This window comes from Xylaria bambusicola (assembly GCF_022495145.1).
Source record: "Xylaria bambusicola strain CBS 139988 unplaced genomic scaffold F5B22scaffold_12, whole genome shotgun sequence".
In the NCBI taxonomy this organism is placed as follows: domain Eukaryota; kingdom Fungi; phylum Ascomycota; class Sordariomycetes; order Xylariales; family Xylariaceae; genus Xylaria; species Xylaria bambusicola.
The window spans coordinates 614,121-631,873 of NW_025953565.1; the positions used below are offsets into that span (position 1 = coordinate 614,121).

Below are 17,753 nucleotides of genomic sequence, written 5' to 3' on the forward strand. Positions count from 1 at the left end.
GGACTATTATCTTGAAAATTGTACTTCCACTCTCACTCAACTTGACTACGCTGGATCTCAATGCAGTACCACCCGCTACGAAACGATGCGATATACTAGGAAACCACATCCCCTAATCTTCAAGAGGGAAGTTATAATGACCACCAAACGTGGTGCTAGGCCTACTTGCCAGTAGCAGTCAACAAGGCCGAACAAACTCAACTAACGCTTGACGGAAAAGGGGGCCCCTGAAAGCGATGTGGAGGCTTGCTCTGGTTTGGTTAAAGTCACGTTTGCGAGCATCTAGGCCAGAGCTAAGTTACCCACATGACTTGGAGTATAACAAGGAGTCCTGTCACCTGGGACTATGTTCTACGCACGCTGAATACCCTGTGCGCAGTCTACCTGCCCGCGTTGGTAGGCATCAACACACTTACACTGATACCGAGAGACGAAGTCGGCGTATAGCATTTACTTCTTTAACACAAGCTAAGAGAGTGAATTTGGAAAAGATGCCATTTCTGACGTTCACGATCCTTGTGCAACGCTCGCCTGGGAACTAGAATCTCCCCGGCCCCCTACGGCCAGCATCAGCGCAAGCCAGGCTGACCCAAAACAAGGTTTACACCACCAACCTTATACCAGCCCATTGCCCCCAAACACAGCAGGATATATTCCTAATTAGATCTCCGGGCCATTGGCCGCGTTGGTACGGCCTAGCGAAGCACCTCTCACTGTATCTTTACCTAGCGGATAGCGCTGCATCCTTACTTTACATCCTTACTCTATATGCTTACTCCGCATCGTTAGGTCCCGGGGGTTCGATCCCCTCGGTGGCCAATATTCTTTTCTTTCTTGCCTTCTTTCCTCCCATCCCCACCCTTTATCACCATTGCGTTTGGATATCAGATCTCGCTTATATGCTGTATATCAGCAAGCTATAGAAGAAGACAATAAGGTCTGGTCAATTTTATTTAGGACCAGGCCAACTCTCTACGTCTGAAGTGAGTGATCTGAAGAATATTACCTGGACTTGGTAGCTGTAGAAAACTGTTGTGTTGTAATAGTGTCAATTTCAAGCCATACACCACTAGCCAATTTTGTACAATGTTTACGTTCTCTTCTGCATCACCAAGACACTCGCGTGGCTGCTTCTGTCTGTTAACGTTAAGGTGGCTCGAGGTACTTAGGGAGGTTCAGTAACGGTAAGGTTGGTGATAGCTTCACGCGACTGTAGTGCTTCAGACGAAATAACTAAGGAAGCGGGGTTCCATTCAGGTGGATGTAGTTGCCTACACTTTCATAATGGTTTCTTGGAATACCTATGATCATACGGCACTTTGTTTGCTAGCATGTATAAATTCACCAGAGGGAGAATAATGTCATTTGATAAGTAGCATGATCTCAATCAGGGATCGGGTAATGCTACGAGTTATAAGACATCACTGGTCAAGAGCCTAGAGGCGATTGTGAGACCGATCCTTCCATTTATGAAATGAGCGTCGAAGTAATTCACTGAAGTTAAGAAACAAACAACGTAGTCCTTGCCCTGACATATTTGAATGAATGACAATAGAGCTACATAAGTCGGGTGTTTGACCTCAAACGGTCACCTCGTTGGCGATCTTGCAACGCGGATCTGAACCAACAAGCAGCATAAAATAGTAATTTTCCGTTACCCGAGGACCCACCTTCACGGTTGACCTATGTCAGCATGGTATATGTTTCCACGAATCCCCGGCACTATTCAGAGCTCATAGAACAAAACCTATGTCCTTTAAGAAGTCCTATGCCCAGGTTAGCTCATGACAATTACACATCTAATGTGCGCATATACCTACAAGACTCCCTGCCTTCAATTATTTGGTAATAGCAGTAGTAGAACCCTGTAGTCACTGGTCTCGAAGGACCTTACAAACGTGTGCCTCATGCCACTCAAGGATATCTAGGCTGGAAAGCTTCTTACCACATCCCACACAGTCGTACTCAGAGGGCTCTGGGGCCACATAGACATAACTCGGTGCACCGGGGTGCATCTTGGCAAGGTGTTTGATCAAATCTTTCTCACGCATGTACCCTTTAGTGCCAACTCGGTCACAGCCGTCAACAGGGCAGGGAAATGCGCTGTCTCCATGCACTTTTCTCATATGTTCATTGTACTCGGATTGTTTTTGGAACGGTCTTCCTTCGAACTGCTCTTTCCATGGCAGGGCCCTGAAGGAGTCATCTCGGTACGCCGCGCAATCGTTATACGGGCAACTCAGGAGCTGGCGGCTCTCAGATCGACGTTCCAGGGGCGCAATGTTGTCTATTTCCTCTGAATCCGTCTTGTGGTAGCCTTTAAGGTGCTGAACGAGGTGGTCCTTCCGGCGGAAAGCTTGCTTGCCGCGATAGCGCTTACAGAAAGGACAATGATATTGGGCACTTTCCTTGAGGAAGCTCTTGATGTGGCGGCCGAGTGCATCAATTCGGGCAAACTTGGCTCCACAAGAACATGCATATGGACTGTGTTTCTGATCTTTTCCATGTTTTATCAAGCCGGTTTCGTACTTAAAAGTCTCATTACATTCGGCGCATGCAATGGCAGAATCATCCCAAGATGGATGGTGACTTGGCGAATGTGGTAACTTTCGGTGTTTGCGAAGCCCTGTACACGAGTCGAAGCTGCTCTTGCAGCCTATAAGGCCACAAGTTCTTTTCGCATTTTGATGGCCTGTAACTATATGAAGCTGAGAATCGAAGAAGAATGATTTGTGACAAATTTCACACACTACCCTAGGTCGTTCTACTACACTAGTATCAAGTCCCTGATTTGACGGAGAGGGAATTTGAGTAGTACTATGAGATCTCATAGATTAGGTATATCCACTTTCTGTGGAGTGGGAAACTTACATTGTCATGCACATTGAGAGACTGAACACCCTTTTTGTTAGCAAGAGCTAAAAAAAAAAGCTCTCACGATTGGCCAGCCATAGCAGTGGCGTCAGGCAGCAGCGGCAGTGAGGGGTCAGGGTGGAAGCCGGCATTGAAATCGAAGTCGAGACTAGGGCCAACGCCTAGGTCAATGGCAGGATCGAAGTCATAAATCGCATGGTCCTGGCAAGCAGCGGCATCATTCTGGCCAATCAGGGGCGGGAGGTCAAGTAAGTTGAAGTCAAAGGCGTCTTCATTGGGGGCCAAGAGGGCGTCGAAGTCGAGGTTGGCGAAGTACTCGGACATCTTGGCAAAGGCAGTCGTTGAAGCGGCAAGGGAATGAAAGCGCGTGTGTGATTGGGTAGAACGAAGATTGTGTGTGGACGGTGCTGTCAGAGAGGAGCGTGCTGTGCTGTTGGAAGCTCTGATGATGGGAAGGGGATCAGCTGGGTATTTCTCTCCGCGAGGAGCAGAGGAGAGCTGTTAAAGCGGCGAGAGTCGGCGGTACATTGAGAAATAGGGTGGAAGATGTTCTGTACACCATTGGACGGTTGCGTTGCTGAGGCGCGACGCGTAGGCAGGCTGCGAACGCCACTTGTCCCCCTATTTGTATGGGAGGGCAGAGGAGGGGAAGGTTTGCTCACTGAGGCCAAAAACAGAAGAATCTTAGCTTTGCCTACCTGCCTACCCAACCACAAGGCAGTCACGAATGCAATAAGCGAGGCTGATGTTGGAAGCCGCGTGTTCATAATCTCAGGATGAACAGGAGAAACCAGTGGTAGGTACATGTATCTGTCACCGGCATCCCAATTGAGACAGATGTCTCAGCGAGGTAGTCATAGGTATGAAGAATGAAATACGGCGGATAGAAGCAAGCAAGTCCCTTGAAACAGCGAAATGCCCAAACATTCGAGTATAGATGATCTGAGAATCTAACTCACTTTCAATTATCAAGATGGCTATATTCCTCTATGCATGACAGGCAAAATACTCCAATGATGAATAGACCCTGCAGCCGACCTGACCATCCGGCTGCGAAACAAGTATTCGCTCGTCCATATATTGATTTTCCTGAGTACTAGGTAGGTAGTTTCATACACAGCTAGACTGCGGAAGCCGACCTAACAAATGCAATTCCGTTATATCATACATATATGGCTAGTAGGTGAGTATAGTAGGTAGACAGGCAGGTATTAAGATCTTACCGCCCACGTCGAACACGCGCCTGCTCCGAGTCACGTGCTTCAGGGACGACCTCGAAACCCATTCCTTTCCGCTTCTTGCGCGCCTTGCTATCGCCATACCGCTCGTCGAACTTCCTAATAGCCGAGAGCGTCGCCATATCCTCTGAGACACTGGCGCCAATCTCCTTGAGCCCCTGATCGAAGTGGCGGCGGTTGAGCACCCGCTTCTCTGCCCACTTGTAGGGCTCGGGGCCCGTGTGTCGCTCAGATGCCTCGAGCTCTTCCTTGACAGCGGCCATGGCAGCTGCCACGCAGACATTCTTGAGGTCTGAGCCCGAGTATAGAGGTGTGCGTTTGGCCATGTCTTCGATCGACACCGTCTCGTCCATGGCCTCGTCCTTGAGGTGAATCCGCAGGATGGCCGCTCGGTCCGCCTCGAGGGGTAGATCAATTAATAACTTACGGGGCAGGCGCCGGAGAACCGCCTCATCTAGGTCAAACGGTCGGTTCGTAGCAACCATGATGAAAGCCTTCATCTTGTCCATCCCGTCCCACTCACGGAGAAATTGGTTGATTGTCTCTCTTCTATTTCCGCTCTGGTGCCCGCCGCGGGCCCCGAGCAAGGCATCTGCTTCATCGATGAAGATGACCATAGGCTCTTTCTTCTTGGCAAGCCTGAAGAGCGCGCGCACGTTCTTTTCGCTTTCACCGACGTACATGTTATTAATGGAAGCGCCGCTAACCTCGATCATGTTTGCTCCACTTTCTTTAGCTACCGCTTTTGCTAGTAATGTCTTGCCGGTGCCGGGCGGACCATACAAGAGGCAGCCGGGGATTCGATCGCTTGCTAGAACGCCGTATGAGAAAGCCTCAGGACGGATGAGCGACAGTGTCGTGAGCATCTTGATCGACTCAATGGTCTCTTGAGGAGCATGTATGTCTTTGAAAGTTGTACGTATATCTTGTGCCTTCACCAAGCCGGACATCAGCTTCTCCTCTTGATTGTCCGCAAAAGGGTTCATCTTCCGCAATCCCGCAGCAATGTCTATGGGGTCTTTCTTGGAGTTTATGGATGCTTTTGAGCTTGTCGTCGTCCTCTCCCTGGCGGTGTCGGCGACTGACACACTGGTGAATGCAACCTCGAAACAATCTAAACTCAGCAAATCAACGCCAAGTGTTGAACTCATACTGATCATGGTTGTCGCGATTCGATAAATCTCCGATATGGGTAAAACGCCATGCGAATAATTCGTAACCGGCTCTCCCGTGGCTGATGTCCTATCAGATTCAGCATATCTGTCTAGTCCCAGTCTTCTCTTCGAGTGTGTCAAAGTAAAGTCACTCGACTCTGTTAATGACCATAACGTCCTGACGATATTCTCGTCGTTCTCGCGGAGATAGTCTTGCTTCTCCCATAGTGCCAACTCAGGTCCAGTGCTTGCACGGACTCGAGAATCGGTAGAGCGCAGGCTGTTTATATGGATAACACGGTCGCCTATTTCTAGACCCTTCATTGCCGTTAGATAGGATTCTGGCGCGTCCTTAGTCGAGCATGAGCCGACAAGCGCCACCTTCCGGCCCGACAACCACATTTCATCCACAACTTTTCTTATCTTGGTTATAATATTAGCCCCGGTTTCATCCATGTTGAGAGCATTAAAATCGTTAATGTGAATGATGAGCGGCTTTTGGTCGGACGTCTGATCAGCCATGTCTACATCTGCCGAATGAATGAGCTCATCTAGAGCTGCATTTATCTTCATGTCCTCCCATAGCTCTTCACTCTTTCCGCGAGTGGCAGAGTTCTGCAGGTATTCAACTATGGTTGATGTCTGTCGTTTCTTATCCTTTTCTGTTTCTAGATTGTCGTTATCTGAGTCAAGTGTCTCGGCCTCCTCATTCTCCTCTTCGAGGCCAGGGTAAGGTTTTAATCGTCCACTGTTCTCCGCCGCCCTATAGCCGAGCAAAGAGATATCACCGGCGGTCCTAGTGATATCCTGCCCAATGTAGCGTCCCACAATATAGGCAATATCATGAGCATGCAGGTGGAGCACATCAGCGCCTAACATTTGAGCAGCGTATTGCAAGGTGTCTTGAGCCACAGAAAACCCCGAGCAGTCACGCACATTGATGATGGTGACAGGCCGGCAGATATTTGCAAGTCTGGTATTTCTAGGTGCCCGGATGAGAAATGCGGCTCTAAGCGCCGTGATGACCTCATCGACCATGCATGGTTCGTATAACGCGACTCTATTTAGTATAATACTACCACGCTTAGTTATGTGCTGTAGTAGTAGTTTTGCAAACGGTCTCCTGTAGATAAGTGGCTTGTGGTCATCACTCGTTCTCTGCTCCAGAAGCGCTGACACCCAATATCGAGATTCTTTTGACGGCTGCGGCGTTGAAAAGACTGCTTCTTGCGTTCGATGGTCGATGTCGTCCCCGTCCTGACATAAATCCGCGATCCGACTTACCGCAGCCCAAGTAGCAAATACGCCTAGCGCTTCTAGCCTCCTAGCAATCCATCCAAAGTCGATGTTCCACTTCAGGGTTTGAATGGCCTTTTCCACATCCGCATCGGACCAGGAGAAGGTATCAAAATAAACGTTAGCCCTCAAAAGTTTGTCAACTGCCAGCTCTCGCTTGCGGTCACTAGCATCTTCTCCAGTACCGTTATATCGCTCGGCTGAGCCAATTGTAGCAATAGTATTTAATGCGCCGTGGCGATCTACAGCCACATCGAGAAAGGACTTGGGTATTTGGACAGGAGGCAGGTCGGACTTTCGATTGCGCGACACTCGTGATTTTAGACCGCTGGTAGGCCTCTTGCGCACCTGGCTCTCTCCATTTGTCGCCGTTGGATTCTGGCCAAGAAACTTTTGGTCGACGGCCTCGGGCTGGACTTGGCCGGCCTCGTTCTCAGACTTGCTCTCAGGCTTGTTCTCAGGCTTGGGGCCGTCGTCTCGTGGCGCGTCGTTGGAAGCGCGGCTAGAGACGGTTGAGTGGAAGGACCGTGTTGATCGGGTGGCCGGACATGCTTGTCGAGAATTCTGTGCCGCATACCGAAAGGCACGAATCCACTGGTTACTCATTCGGAGGGTTGGCGCTCGAATTGAGCGTGCAACGGCATGGCTTTCCGACAAGTGCTGTCGCGATGTCCGTCCGTCTATTTAAAAATTATAAAGAGCTTTTGTCTGGTCTAAGCGCGCGGCGTGCCCCACTCCACCTTATTAGGTGGTACCTACGGAGTACATACTACCGGTAGTGTAACTAGGTATTTATTTGCATTAACTAATTCACATGTCTTTCTGCATGTATCTGTAACTACGTGCAAAAATAAATTACAACTGACAATTTATGAAATGCCTCGTTATTGGTGTGGTGTTACTGTTGATATTACCATCCCGATCAAGCAGCAACAACATTCAAGTACTTAGGTACCTAAGTAAACAAGTCTCTTACGGGCTGGACGCCGTTTAGGCAGGTGTGCGGTCTATACTAACTTCTTAACTTGCCTTAAAATCTAAATTGACGCTGATTTTTGTTAATTTATCTACTCCATTATAAGCAGACACCATCCGACAACAAGGTTGCCGAGAAGACCTGCCTGCGAACTAAAACCCGATATAGCAATGGCCTGCCCAACGCTAGACAGGGCAAGAAACGAAGGCCGTCGTGCAGAGGCAGACCCCCACTCGTATATCAGTAGGTAGGGGGCAGGTCAGTTGTCTTGTGATGCAAATATGACCAAGTCATTCAGATGATAGTCCATTTCCATTCTTATCTACATGTCCAAATGTTTCTGCTTGGTTGGCATTTGACGCTCACATCATCGGTGTAGTTGGTTATTAAACTACTTATCAACTCTGCCTTGCATGCGTTACCAAATAGTTGCATATAAATGCAAACCCAGCAAATCTATCAATCCCAAATGGAAGATTCCTTTTATGCGGTCCTCAATATGGGACACTGCTAACTAGTATACATCAAGTGTACAAATCTGAGCTTGCGTAAGCACCTAGGTAGTATAGACAGCTATATTGGTACGGGATAGCAACTATAGACATCCTGAAACAACTGCAGCCACGTCGAATCTCCGAACGACATATATATACATGACTTTTACCAGCGCCAAACCAGTATGCCCGCTCAGTGTCCAAATGCCCCTTGATCAGCCTATGCTCGCCGGTACCAATAACGCCATGCTCCCATATGCAGCTAAAACAAAATCTCATCAATCAACGCTCCATGTGATGCTGTGTTCGTTATCATGTCATGGGCGTGGTTCCACGTCCTCATTTGCTCCCACAAAACTTGCAGAAGCTCGCTTTGCTTCCATTTGGCAAGTGGTGTTCCTTGTCCTGACTGAGTCGTCGACGGTCTTTGAGACCTCGATGGTGCCTTGATTGTGATTGAAGCCTCGCTTGATATCCAGTTGTTACGGATGTCTTGGATCATGTGACTAGAAAATCGGTCGACATACTCGCCGTATCGCAGTGTGGTTTCAGGTCCGACGATCCCTAGTCCCTCAAAGAGACGGCTGACCTCAGGTATACTGACTGTTTTCCCGCCACTCTTCTCAACAAGCTCTGATAAATATGCGCCTGCTGCGCGCGTGAATTCAGTGACCTCACTAATGATATGCGGAAATTCCTTCGCGATCGAAGATTCTGACTCATTGATAATATATGCTGTGACGGACGGAGACAAAATGTTGAGAATCCTCATCATTGCTGCCAAGGATATAATATCTCCATATCGAAATATGGGAGATGCCCTCATTTGGACACTCTCAGCGCCTGCCAAAACCATCTTGTGTAGTGCCAGGATGTCCTTCATCAAGTCTCCACCGATGACCTGATGAATACAGCCTATTGAGAGCCGAGCATCTATGGCATCGATGTATGTTTCCAGAAGAATCCAGCCCTCACATACTTGAGTGGCCGTCCTGATAATAGCAGGGAGCATTGTGCTTAGCATGAAGTCAAACACACGCCTGTGTTTCATACTCTCTTTTAAGATAATAATTTCATTCGCTAGTTCTCCATTCGCCAGAGCAATCTTGAAACTTGGAAACAGCAGGTAGAACAAACCTGACATTGCCTTGGACTCTCCTTCTTCAAGCTTGAGTCCCCAAGACAATATTCCTGCTGTCTGGAGCCGCGGATCCTCTCTTGAAGGAGAGTATTCTGGGCTGATTTGGTAATAGAAGGAATCCACTGGACAGAGATCCTGTGATCGAATGACGCTGATGATCAACCGCACGAACTTCACGTAATTCAAATGCTCAAGTGAATTTAACGTCATCGATTTCAGGTCAGCCCTCATCCGATCCATTGTACAGCGCAAGGCTTTGGAGAACATGCTCTGTAGACGCGGCTTTTGCTCCGCATCTGCCTGAAGCAAGGTATTTCGCATAGAAACAACGGTGTCTATAACTTGGTAAGCAGAGCGCCAGTTAACAGGATAATAAGCATCTCACAGTTGAACAAATCTCCGTTGGAGTTGTAGTCGGGCGTATTTCCAACCTCAATGATGGCAGCCTTCAAAAATGTTTCATCAAGTTGTTTGAAGCTTGTGGCTAGTCGATTCTCGTAAGCTAAGTAATTCAGCGGCTTCGTTATTTCTACCAGAAATAAGTCCAAAGGCGTAAGCCCGATGTCCTGATGTGTGATTAGCTATGACTCTTCAATTTTTTGAAGCAGCTCGCTCACCTTAAAGTCAGTAAACCCTCTATCGGCCACCGCAGCTAGGAAAAGAGGGATATATTTCCGAGATTTCGAAACAGCGGCCTTCGAGATATCTGGAAAGAGGTTATATTTTCCTGCTTGGAAAAACTGGCGGAAGCGCTACTGAGGTCAGTCATCAATATTTATAATAACCAGGATGAAAAACTAACAGCAAGTCGAGCTTGGATCAAGCATGCGCCCAACCGACCAGCAAGAGTCACAGCTTCTTCAACGCAAGCATAACGGTCACCGACTCGACCCACATCTGTGTCCGGAGACTTCAAGTTGACCACATCCCGAACAATAGATATGAGAGGCGAAGAAATTTTCCGTTCAAGTAGCTAGAGCCAATCAGACACTTTCTTTTCAAGACTATATCAGCTTAGCTTACCATGATCGCATCTTCTTCGTGCCAGGACTGGCCAACGTGAAGAGGTTCTGCACTCTTAAACCCATCAATTCGAGTGAGGAAGTAGTCAATGATGTTGATGGCGACGCGCAAAATGCCCCAATCCGAGTCCGCCATCGAGAACGAGAGCCGAGTGAGTATTTGTTCGAGTGGATCTAGTTACCTGGTCAGCAACGTCATGAAAGCGCAGAAATAACTTACAGTGATTTAACACGAAAGAAGCAGCACCAAGAGTCCGAGTGTGACGCATAGTGTCTAGGAATGCTTTCATCGAGAAGTGAAGCAAGTCCATAGCAACCCTTTTATTCTTACTGATGACGGCATTCCTGTGCTCCTCCGTGATTTTTCCAGATGCTTCTGCCGACATGCCCAGAAGTTGTTGATTAACTTCACTTTCGACGGAAAGAAATTGCTCAAGCACTTGTAGGGATATATTCCTTTGCCAATCGGCTAGGGGCTTGTATACAGCTATATCTTCGCTGGATGAAACAACAAATCGTGATAGCCGGCTCCAGGCACGCAGATTAATCAAACAAGCCTCTTTGTGAGAATTTCTTATCGCTACAAGCCCTTCGATACTCTGAACAGATGGCCTCAATTCGGAGGGGGCAGCCCAGAAAAGGGTGCAAAGAAGATCATGATGATTTCGAAGCGCAGCTATCTCAGCCTCATACGTAGCCATCATTTTGTCATATTGCCGGCTATGATTAGGTAGGAGGCGAGCGACCAGATTCCTAATCTCCTTGACTGATCCGGATTTTGTAAGCCGCTTGATAGACATTGCGATCAATTTTAGGTAAATGTGGAAACATCGATCCTCTGGTGACGTCGCAAGTGATGGTGCCTCCGAAAGCTCTTCGAGAAACTGTGGGGATTGGTATACCTCCTCATTTCGTAGGTTGTGAAATTCTAGAGCGGCGAAAAAATCGAAGATCGTTCCTAGGATCACATTGCACTTATCCCACCCCCACTGCTCTACTAGGTAGTGACAGCGACTCACGATAGCACGAAGGTAGTCGTTAAAACTAGGTGATTGCCGGCTGTTGTTCCGATATAGCTGAAAAATGCGCCGCAATAGTCGTTGAGGGATTGTCCACCCTTCCAATGGTGTCCTATGTCGCGTTCCAGGGATAGCAACCCCTGTGTTGTCAAATTCGCCTAAAGGAAGAAGTGTAAACATAGACCGCCAAGCTTGTTCAAGAACGGTCGCCTCAACAGTGCTGTCGGTATTAGGGCTCAAGATTGCTGAGGATATCACCGCCCAGAAACCAGCACGCGGCAAACGAGCTTCCTCGAGAATTCGAATCAATGTCACCCAACATATCACGGAGTACTCTTCGTTCCGGAGTCCCTTTTCTCGGAAGGACATGTGCTGTAGCCGACTGTACATATCTTGAACTTCTTTAAGTTGTGTTTGACAGAGAACCCCGGCTGTGGTTGCAGCAAATCGCTTCAATAACTCCTCCATCTGAAAAGTTTCTGCGGCTATTTCAAACTTCTGACATAGGCGTAGAACATGCATTATAATGACCAAGACGCGCGTGAGAGTCTCGATGCAAGATTGTGTGGCATGCTTGGAAACACTTAAAGTCTCTTGAAATCGACGCTCAAAGCCTTTCAAAACATCAACTAATCGGCTAGCAAAGATATCCAAGCTGTCAGATCCGGTAAAGGATAAATGATTCTGAACATATAGCAGGACAAAGTCGGTAGCTTGCACGGGCGTTGCAGCTCCTAGCTCGGAATCATTAGATGAATTGTCATCCAACCGATCTATCACCCAGTCAAAAATGATGCCAAGCTCTGAAGCTGTTTGGGCGTTCCACGGACCCCAACGGAGAGTTTGTTCATCAATAGTAAAAGTGCACCAGCCTCGATGATGGTGTAGGTTACCCAGCAATTTTTCATCTAGAGATTCTTTCAGTCGGCCTCCGCCAATGATTGTACTTTCGTGGAAGAATACACCACGGTCTAGAGGGAATACCTCGAAGTGTTGCGTATAATGTGTACCATATGGAGCTAGCCCAAGTAGCTTTCCAGTTACTTCATTCTTTGAAGAATCAGAAACCACTGTGGGAGGACTGAGCTCGCGCGGCAAAGGGTCGTTGGCATGCGTGTACTGAGGGGCGGAAACATCTACAGACTGTGGGCGATTTTTTTTCCTATGCCTAGTCCTCCTTTCATTCCCTTGCGGCTCACAAGCACTATTGCTCTCTGGTAACTGAGGGGATATAGTGTCGAGTGGTTCGTTGTGCTCTAGTACCTGTCTGCTGATTGAATGCTCGAGGTGTAGATTTCGAGGAGTAGGTAGTGTTTTGCGTGATTTTCGATATATTGCGTCCAGCGCCTTTTTTCGAGCATTAAACGTATTACTGTTGACAGAATCACCAGGCATCTCGAGTTGGGCGGGCCGACAAAAAGGATCACGGGACCTAGACATTTCAATCAAGAAATTGTCCGCATTCAGGCTTGGCTTAGATTGATCTTGTCCTCCGACATCCACAAAATTATCCATGCTTGTCTGCTTGACCATCCGGCGAGGCTGAGAAAAGCGAGTTGAGGGTTTTACGGGCTTGACTAGCTTTATTCGAGGGGTCGGATTCTGACCGAGTTGTTCTTGAATTTTCATGTTGAGAGCCGTGTCATGTCGAGGCTGTGGACGAGAAGAAAACGTAGAGTTCCTGGGGTGAATTTGCCCTTCTTTCCAGCGATTCAACACCTCCACTGCGTCAATAGTGTCCTGGCGAGTTCCAAGCATGATTATCTTCTTTGACGGACTTGAACGGCCTTTATCTCGCCTCTTACTAGCTGTACGAGCAGCGATACGAATGAAAGAAGGGGCATCTGACTCTACAACATCCAGGATACCTAGCGGTGCCGGCCGAGAAATCGGTTGCTTCCTCTTGCCACTGTTCCGTGACTTCATCTGGCGAGGTCCCATGCTGCCTTCTGTCGATTTCTCGCGGCTACGTTGGGTATAAGAACCCGACTTAGTGCGATTGAGAATTCCTGTAATCCGCTGTTGACGCTTCCTCTGGCCAGGTTGGCCATTGAATATTGACTGCTGGTCTCTTTTTCGCTTCTTTTGAAGCACGCTTGAGCCAGCGCTTGTCGTTTTGCTGCGTGAAATCATATGATCAATCTGATCCTCTTCAATGATGGAGGCTGCATCGTCTTCGGTAGTCGGGGTGTTGATATCAGGAAAAGACATGTTGGCCGCCGGAGGCCGTACAGTTGAGTCTGAGTCATCGGAGTCATCAGATAGGAACAGAGCTAAACTTCTTCCTGACTGGGTTAACGTCATCTTGCGCTGTGCTACCCCTTTTCTAGTAGAAGGATCGGGTGATAAATCAGGGCTGCGATGCCGAATAATTGCTTTGACCTTGCGTGCGGAAGCCTGTTGGTCGAGTCGGAGCCATGACGCCGGCAGAACTCCACGTATCCGTTTTGCTCCGAGGCGTACCTGATCAGGCTCATTTTCAGGAGCCGTTGGCGAACCAGCCACATCACTGTCGCTGTCACTGCCGCCCTCACTATCCCCGTTCTCTAGCATCGTCAAGTCGATAAGTTCACTTCGCTGATTAGCGGGCGCCGGACTGTGTATCCGGGAAGATACGTTACTACTTGGCTTGGGAGTCAGTGTGGCCATAGATACACCCCCGAGTCTATTGACAACAGCCATAGGAGTAACTGTAAGCACAGCAGGGCTTGTTTGAGGCGGAGACACAGGAATATCAAAAATGTCGTCAAGATCTGGTAGTATTGGAGTGTGCTTAACAGCCTCGCCAGGGTCATGTTCAGATCTGGAAAGTTTCCGTTTTGAGGATGCTTTAGGTGAGGCTCGTCGTTTGCGAACAGGACGGGTGGTCTTGCTTATTTTCCACTTCTCAATATCATTCGGATCAGGAAGCTCGTCATCTTCCTGTGAACTGAGAGGACTCTGTTCGGGCCTATGAGCCGGCGGCTCGGGGGTAGGAGACGGCTCTCCGTCATCTGATAGTGATGCGTCGTTCAGCTCAGGGAGACTATCCAAATGTCCAACTACCTGCGATTCTCCTGACTCCTCCCGAAGGGTTTCATTGTTGGTGACCTGACTATCATCTTCGAATTCTTGTTCCTGAGAGTCCTCCTCTTGTCTCCTCTTCTCTTGTTCCTCAGCCAATACCCTCACAGGCCGTAAACCGTGAGACTTCCACGTCTTACTGTACTGAACACTTTCGAGCAGGTAGGGATGTTCTTGGATTGGCTTTCTCGGCCGCAGCGACCGTCCCAATCGGCTATTCTCCTTGCTCATTGCCTCGCTTTCTTGGACGGTTGGTACGTCTTCAAGTTCGAACGCCTCTGTTGCAAACCGTTCGAGAGATGGCAGCGAAGACGGTGGCCCTTCGCTTCTAGTCTGGTGTTGGCCAGCGGGATCGGTGGACGGGGCATTATTTCCATTGCTGCGGTCTTCCTCGGGGAGGGAAGATACAGGTGACAATTCGGGCAGAGTGTCGTGCTTGGACAATCCTAACGACCGAGGCTGAGGTTCCTGCTGCTGTATCTGGGTGGGAAGTGAATGGTTCTCCTCGGCTGAAATCTGTGAAGAAAACGGGACATCCCATATAGCTTGACTCTCCACGTCAGCTGCAATATGTAGGGGACCGGCATCATCTGCAGTATCTGTAGGGCCCGAGAGGGATTCTTGGCTATCCCAGGTGCTTTCGTCGTCCGAATCTGGCACCTCGCCAAGCTCCTTCCATTTCGCCATTGAGAATACGATGCATCTCTGTGTACGGATATTATCGACTAAATGCCGTCATGCTGGCCGAATTTGTTGGCTATTATTGGATTTGAAATGCACGTCGAAATGCACGCTGTACAAGGCGCGTGAGTGTGCACTTGAACGCGTCTCTACTTTAGCTAAAGAGGTGGGGGAGTTTTAATGGATCATGACCGCTATTAGCCTACCAGGGTACTGCCCTAAAAGGCTTAGGCAGATATCTTGCCATGCAGTGAACTCCCGATAAGCCTTGATATTCAGTGGATAGGATACTTGTAGCGACTTACAGAGACATAACTCATTACCTACCTAGGTATCGTGTTCAGCTTCAGCACTGAAAAGTGATACTCATACATTCTCTTTCTGTTGAACTCTATAGGCTCTCGAGAGACAGAAGACAACGTCTCAATCCCAATCATCCCTTGCTACCTTTGCCATGAGTTTTGCTCGTAACTACGTCCCCTTAGGGCTGGCCATCGTGTTTGGCATCGCGAATGGTACGGCCTCTACTACTATCATCATATCAAACTGAATGCTAAACTTCAAAAAGGATATTATGCCTTTCAGCCCGATCTCAAAGAGCAACACCAGAAAACAGATTTACAGTCAGAATTGTTACCCCAGAGTGGCCGACAGGGTAGCTCTGGTTCTAGCAATGGAGCATCGAAGTGAAAGAGCTCTCACTTATCTATCTGATGATCAGCGCAAATGGTCATTATGGGTAGCTACCAACTAACGCTGATACTCGACCACTTTGACGCTACCTCCGCAAAGAAAATCCCAGCTTCAGTTGCAACTAAATTAGGAGGTCTGCTGTCTCGTGGTTATGGGTCATAAGCTTTATGGCCTCCCTATCGAACGTTATATCTCAGGTGAACAAACCATCCGCTAACGCAAGTCCTTCACGAGTGCAATCATTTGCCCACGCAAAGATCGAACTGCAGATACTGAGAGCCGCCAATATACAGCAATCATTGAGCTCGGTGTCATATAATTTCCCAATTGGCATGCACGCTCAACTCTTTCTTCTGAATGAATACCTGTAGTCTATAGACCACCCATTGATGAAGCAATTACTAGATGAGACGTTCAATTAGAGTCACCTTTCGATATACAATCACCTTTTTAGCTTTTTTTTTTTTTTGTCACTTGACAGTTCACCTCGACTTCATAGACATATACAACCTTGGAAGGGGAACATGATCAACAGAAAAGAGAGTTCTGTTGTGTAGGTAACATTTCAGACTCGGCCTCCCGGGCTCACATCCGCTAGCTGACCTATTCAGTTCAGTTCGTCGACCTTGGTCCGAACTTTCACCGATGTCAGCTTGAGGGAGCTGTGGAGGCATTGGGCCAATCAACCTCCTCCAATTTACAAGGTGGGTCTCATCATACGACCCAGCGACTGGACGGGGCCGCCGCCTCTTGTGTCTGTCTCTACTTCTGGTATCTACGAAAAAAGACTCTCTCCCATTTGACTGAACATCATCCAAACACCACAGCCGTCCTCATCGCCAACGCCCAGGCCGATTCCATACCACCACCCACCTCCCCGTGGTTGTTGCAATTGGACCCATCTCCACTCCTTTCCGACAGCAATTAATTCCTCTCCCGACCTCACAATGATGCGCACATCTGCCTCCTCCCTCCTGCGCGCTGGCGTTCGGGCCAGCAGCGTGCGCACCGTCGTACCCCGAGCTGCCGCCTCCACCCACGCCATCTCCAACCCTACTCTAGCCAACATTGAGAAGAGGTGGGAGGGCATGCCCCCGACTGAGCAGGCCGAGGTTTGGATGGCCCTGCGCGACCGTATGAAGGAAAACTGGGCCGAGTTGACTCTGCAGGAGAAGAAGGCTGGTACGTGACGACATCTACGACTTTTTGTATGCTAGTATCAACACACCATGGCACATATTTTTTGTCTTCCCCGAGACGTTGAACACCTCAATCGAGTTGAGAGGCTTCGTGCAAGCTATCATACGTCAATTGGGTTTCCTGGGGGTAGCTAGTGCCAGTAGTCGTATCCTCCAATGCCTTTGGTCCGAGTGGGCCCGCAGTCCAACTGAATCACACCTACCTAGGTACGAATATCATTCATAGAATCCCAACTGACTCTTCTCACACAACAGCCTACTGGATCGCCTTCGGTGCTCACGGTCCCCGTGCTCAGCCCCCTGCCGACGAGAACCGCAAGGTTGCTCTATACACTGCTATCGGTGTCTTGGTTAGCTTAGGCATCTTCACCGCAATGCGCGCCTTCGCCGGCCCAGCTCCTTCGACTATCAACAGGGAATACGAGGAGGAGACTAACGAATTCCTTAAGGTAAGATCTTCTATCTCTATCATGAACTTTCTCGTCGTTGCTTCCAGCTCTTTCAATGAACGATGCCAACATGCTAACGTTCCCCTCTTCGCAAACAGAGCCAACGCGCCGAACCCCTCACCGGTATTTCGTCCGAGGGTTACTCAGGCAAGGGCCAAATCCAGTCACCTCCCAAGCACTAAATTCAGGACTAGCCACGCTGTCGTAATCATGCCGAACATACCCCACGCTATTATGAACCTACTTCATCCGTTCTCTTTTGTTCATTAGATTTTTTAAAAAGTAAACAAAAAGACGTCCCTCAAAAACCAAATATCCCTCACGCTAAATCAAAAAACATGTGCCCCGTGTTTCTTATACAACAAATTCAAATCTCTTGAGCTTAGATTGGGCGCGGGGCTATATGCCTATGGATAACTATATCCTCCCCATTCCTCTCTAATCATCGCCTGTT

General features: G+C 48.5%; 5 protein-coding genes across 5 annotated transcripts; 2 read left to right on the forward strand and 3 right to left on the reverse strand.

Moving 5' to 3' along the window:
* Nucleotides 1–1,345: 1,345 nt before the first annotated feature.
* On the reverse strand, nt 1,346–2,894 carry F5B22DRAFT_599595 (uncharacterized protein). The gene is made up of 2 exons (XM_047974470.1): nt 1,821–2,894; nt 1,346–1,766 (listed from the first exon to the last, which is right to left on the reverse strand). The coding sequence occupies exon 1, from the start codon at nt 2,829–2,831 to the stop codon at nt 1,872–1,874; it is 960 nt and encodes a 319-aa protein (XP_047832639.1). The 5' UTR covers nt 2,832–2,894; the 3' UTR covers nt 1,346–1,766; nt 1,821–1,871.
* A 1,199-nt stretch (nt 2,895–4,093) lies between these two features.
* On the reverse strand, nt 4,094–7,168 carry F5B22DRAFT_635220 (uncharacterized protein; the record flags this gene model as incomplete). Its single annotated transcript, XM_047977107.1, has 1 exon — nt 4,094–7,168. One exon carries the CDS (start codon nt 7,166–7,168, stop codon nt 4,094–4,096), a length of 3,075 nt encoding a protein of 1,024 aa, XP_047832640.1.
* An 871-nt stretch (nt 7,169–8,039) lies between these two features.
* On the reverse strand, nt 8,040–15,086 carry F5B22DRAFT_599598 (Mus7/MMS22 family-domain-containing protein). Its single transcript, XM_047974471.1, has 6 exons — nt 10,416–15,086; nt 10,197–10,369; nt 9,976–10,146; nt 9,791–9,925; nt 9,559–9,739; nt 8,040–9,508 (listed from the first exon to the last, which is right to left on the reverse strand). The coding sequence occupies exons 1-6, from the start codon at nt 14,962–14,964 to the stop codon at nt 8,295–8,297; spliced, it is 6,423 nt and encodes a 2,140-aa protein (XP_047832641.1). The 5' UTR covers nt 14,965–15,086; the 3' UTR covers nt 8,040–8,294.
* Nucleotides 15,087–15,412: 326 nt separating this feature from the next.
* F5B22DRAFT_644844 (uncharacterized protein) lies at nt 15,413–15,648 on the forward strand (the record flags this gene model as incomplete). Its single annotated transcript, XM_047978494.1, has 2 exons — nt 15,413–15,473; nt 15,527–15,648. The coding sequence occupies 2 exons, from the start codon at nt 15,413–15,415 to the stop codon at nt 15,646–15,648; spliced, it is 183 nt and encodes a 60-aa protein (XP_047832642.1).
* A 950-nt stretch (nt 15,649–16,598) lies between these two features.
* Nucleotides 16,599–17,481, forward strand: F5B22DRAFT_644845 (cytochrome c oxidase subunit IV family; the record flags this gene model as incomplete). Its single annotated transcript, XM_047978495.1, has 3 exons — nt 16,599–16,833; nt 17,106–17,299; nt 17,398–17,481. The coding sequence occupies 3 exons, from the start codon at nt 16,599–16,601 to the stop codon at nt 17,479–17,481; spliced, it is 513 nt and encodes a 170-aa protein (XP_047832643.1).
* Between the last annotated feature and the right edge of the window lie 272 nt (nt 17,482–17,753).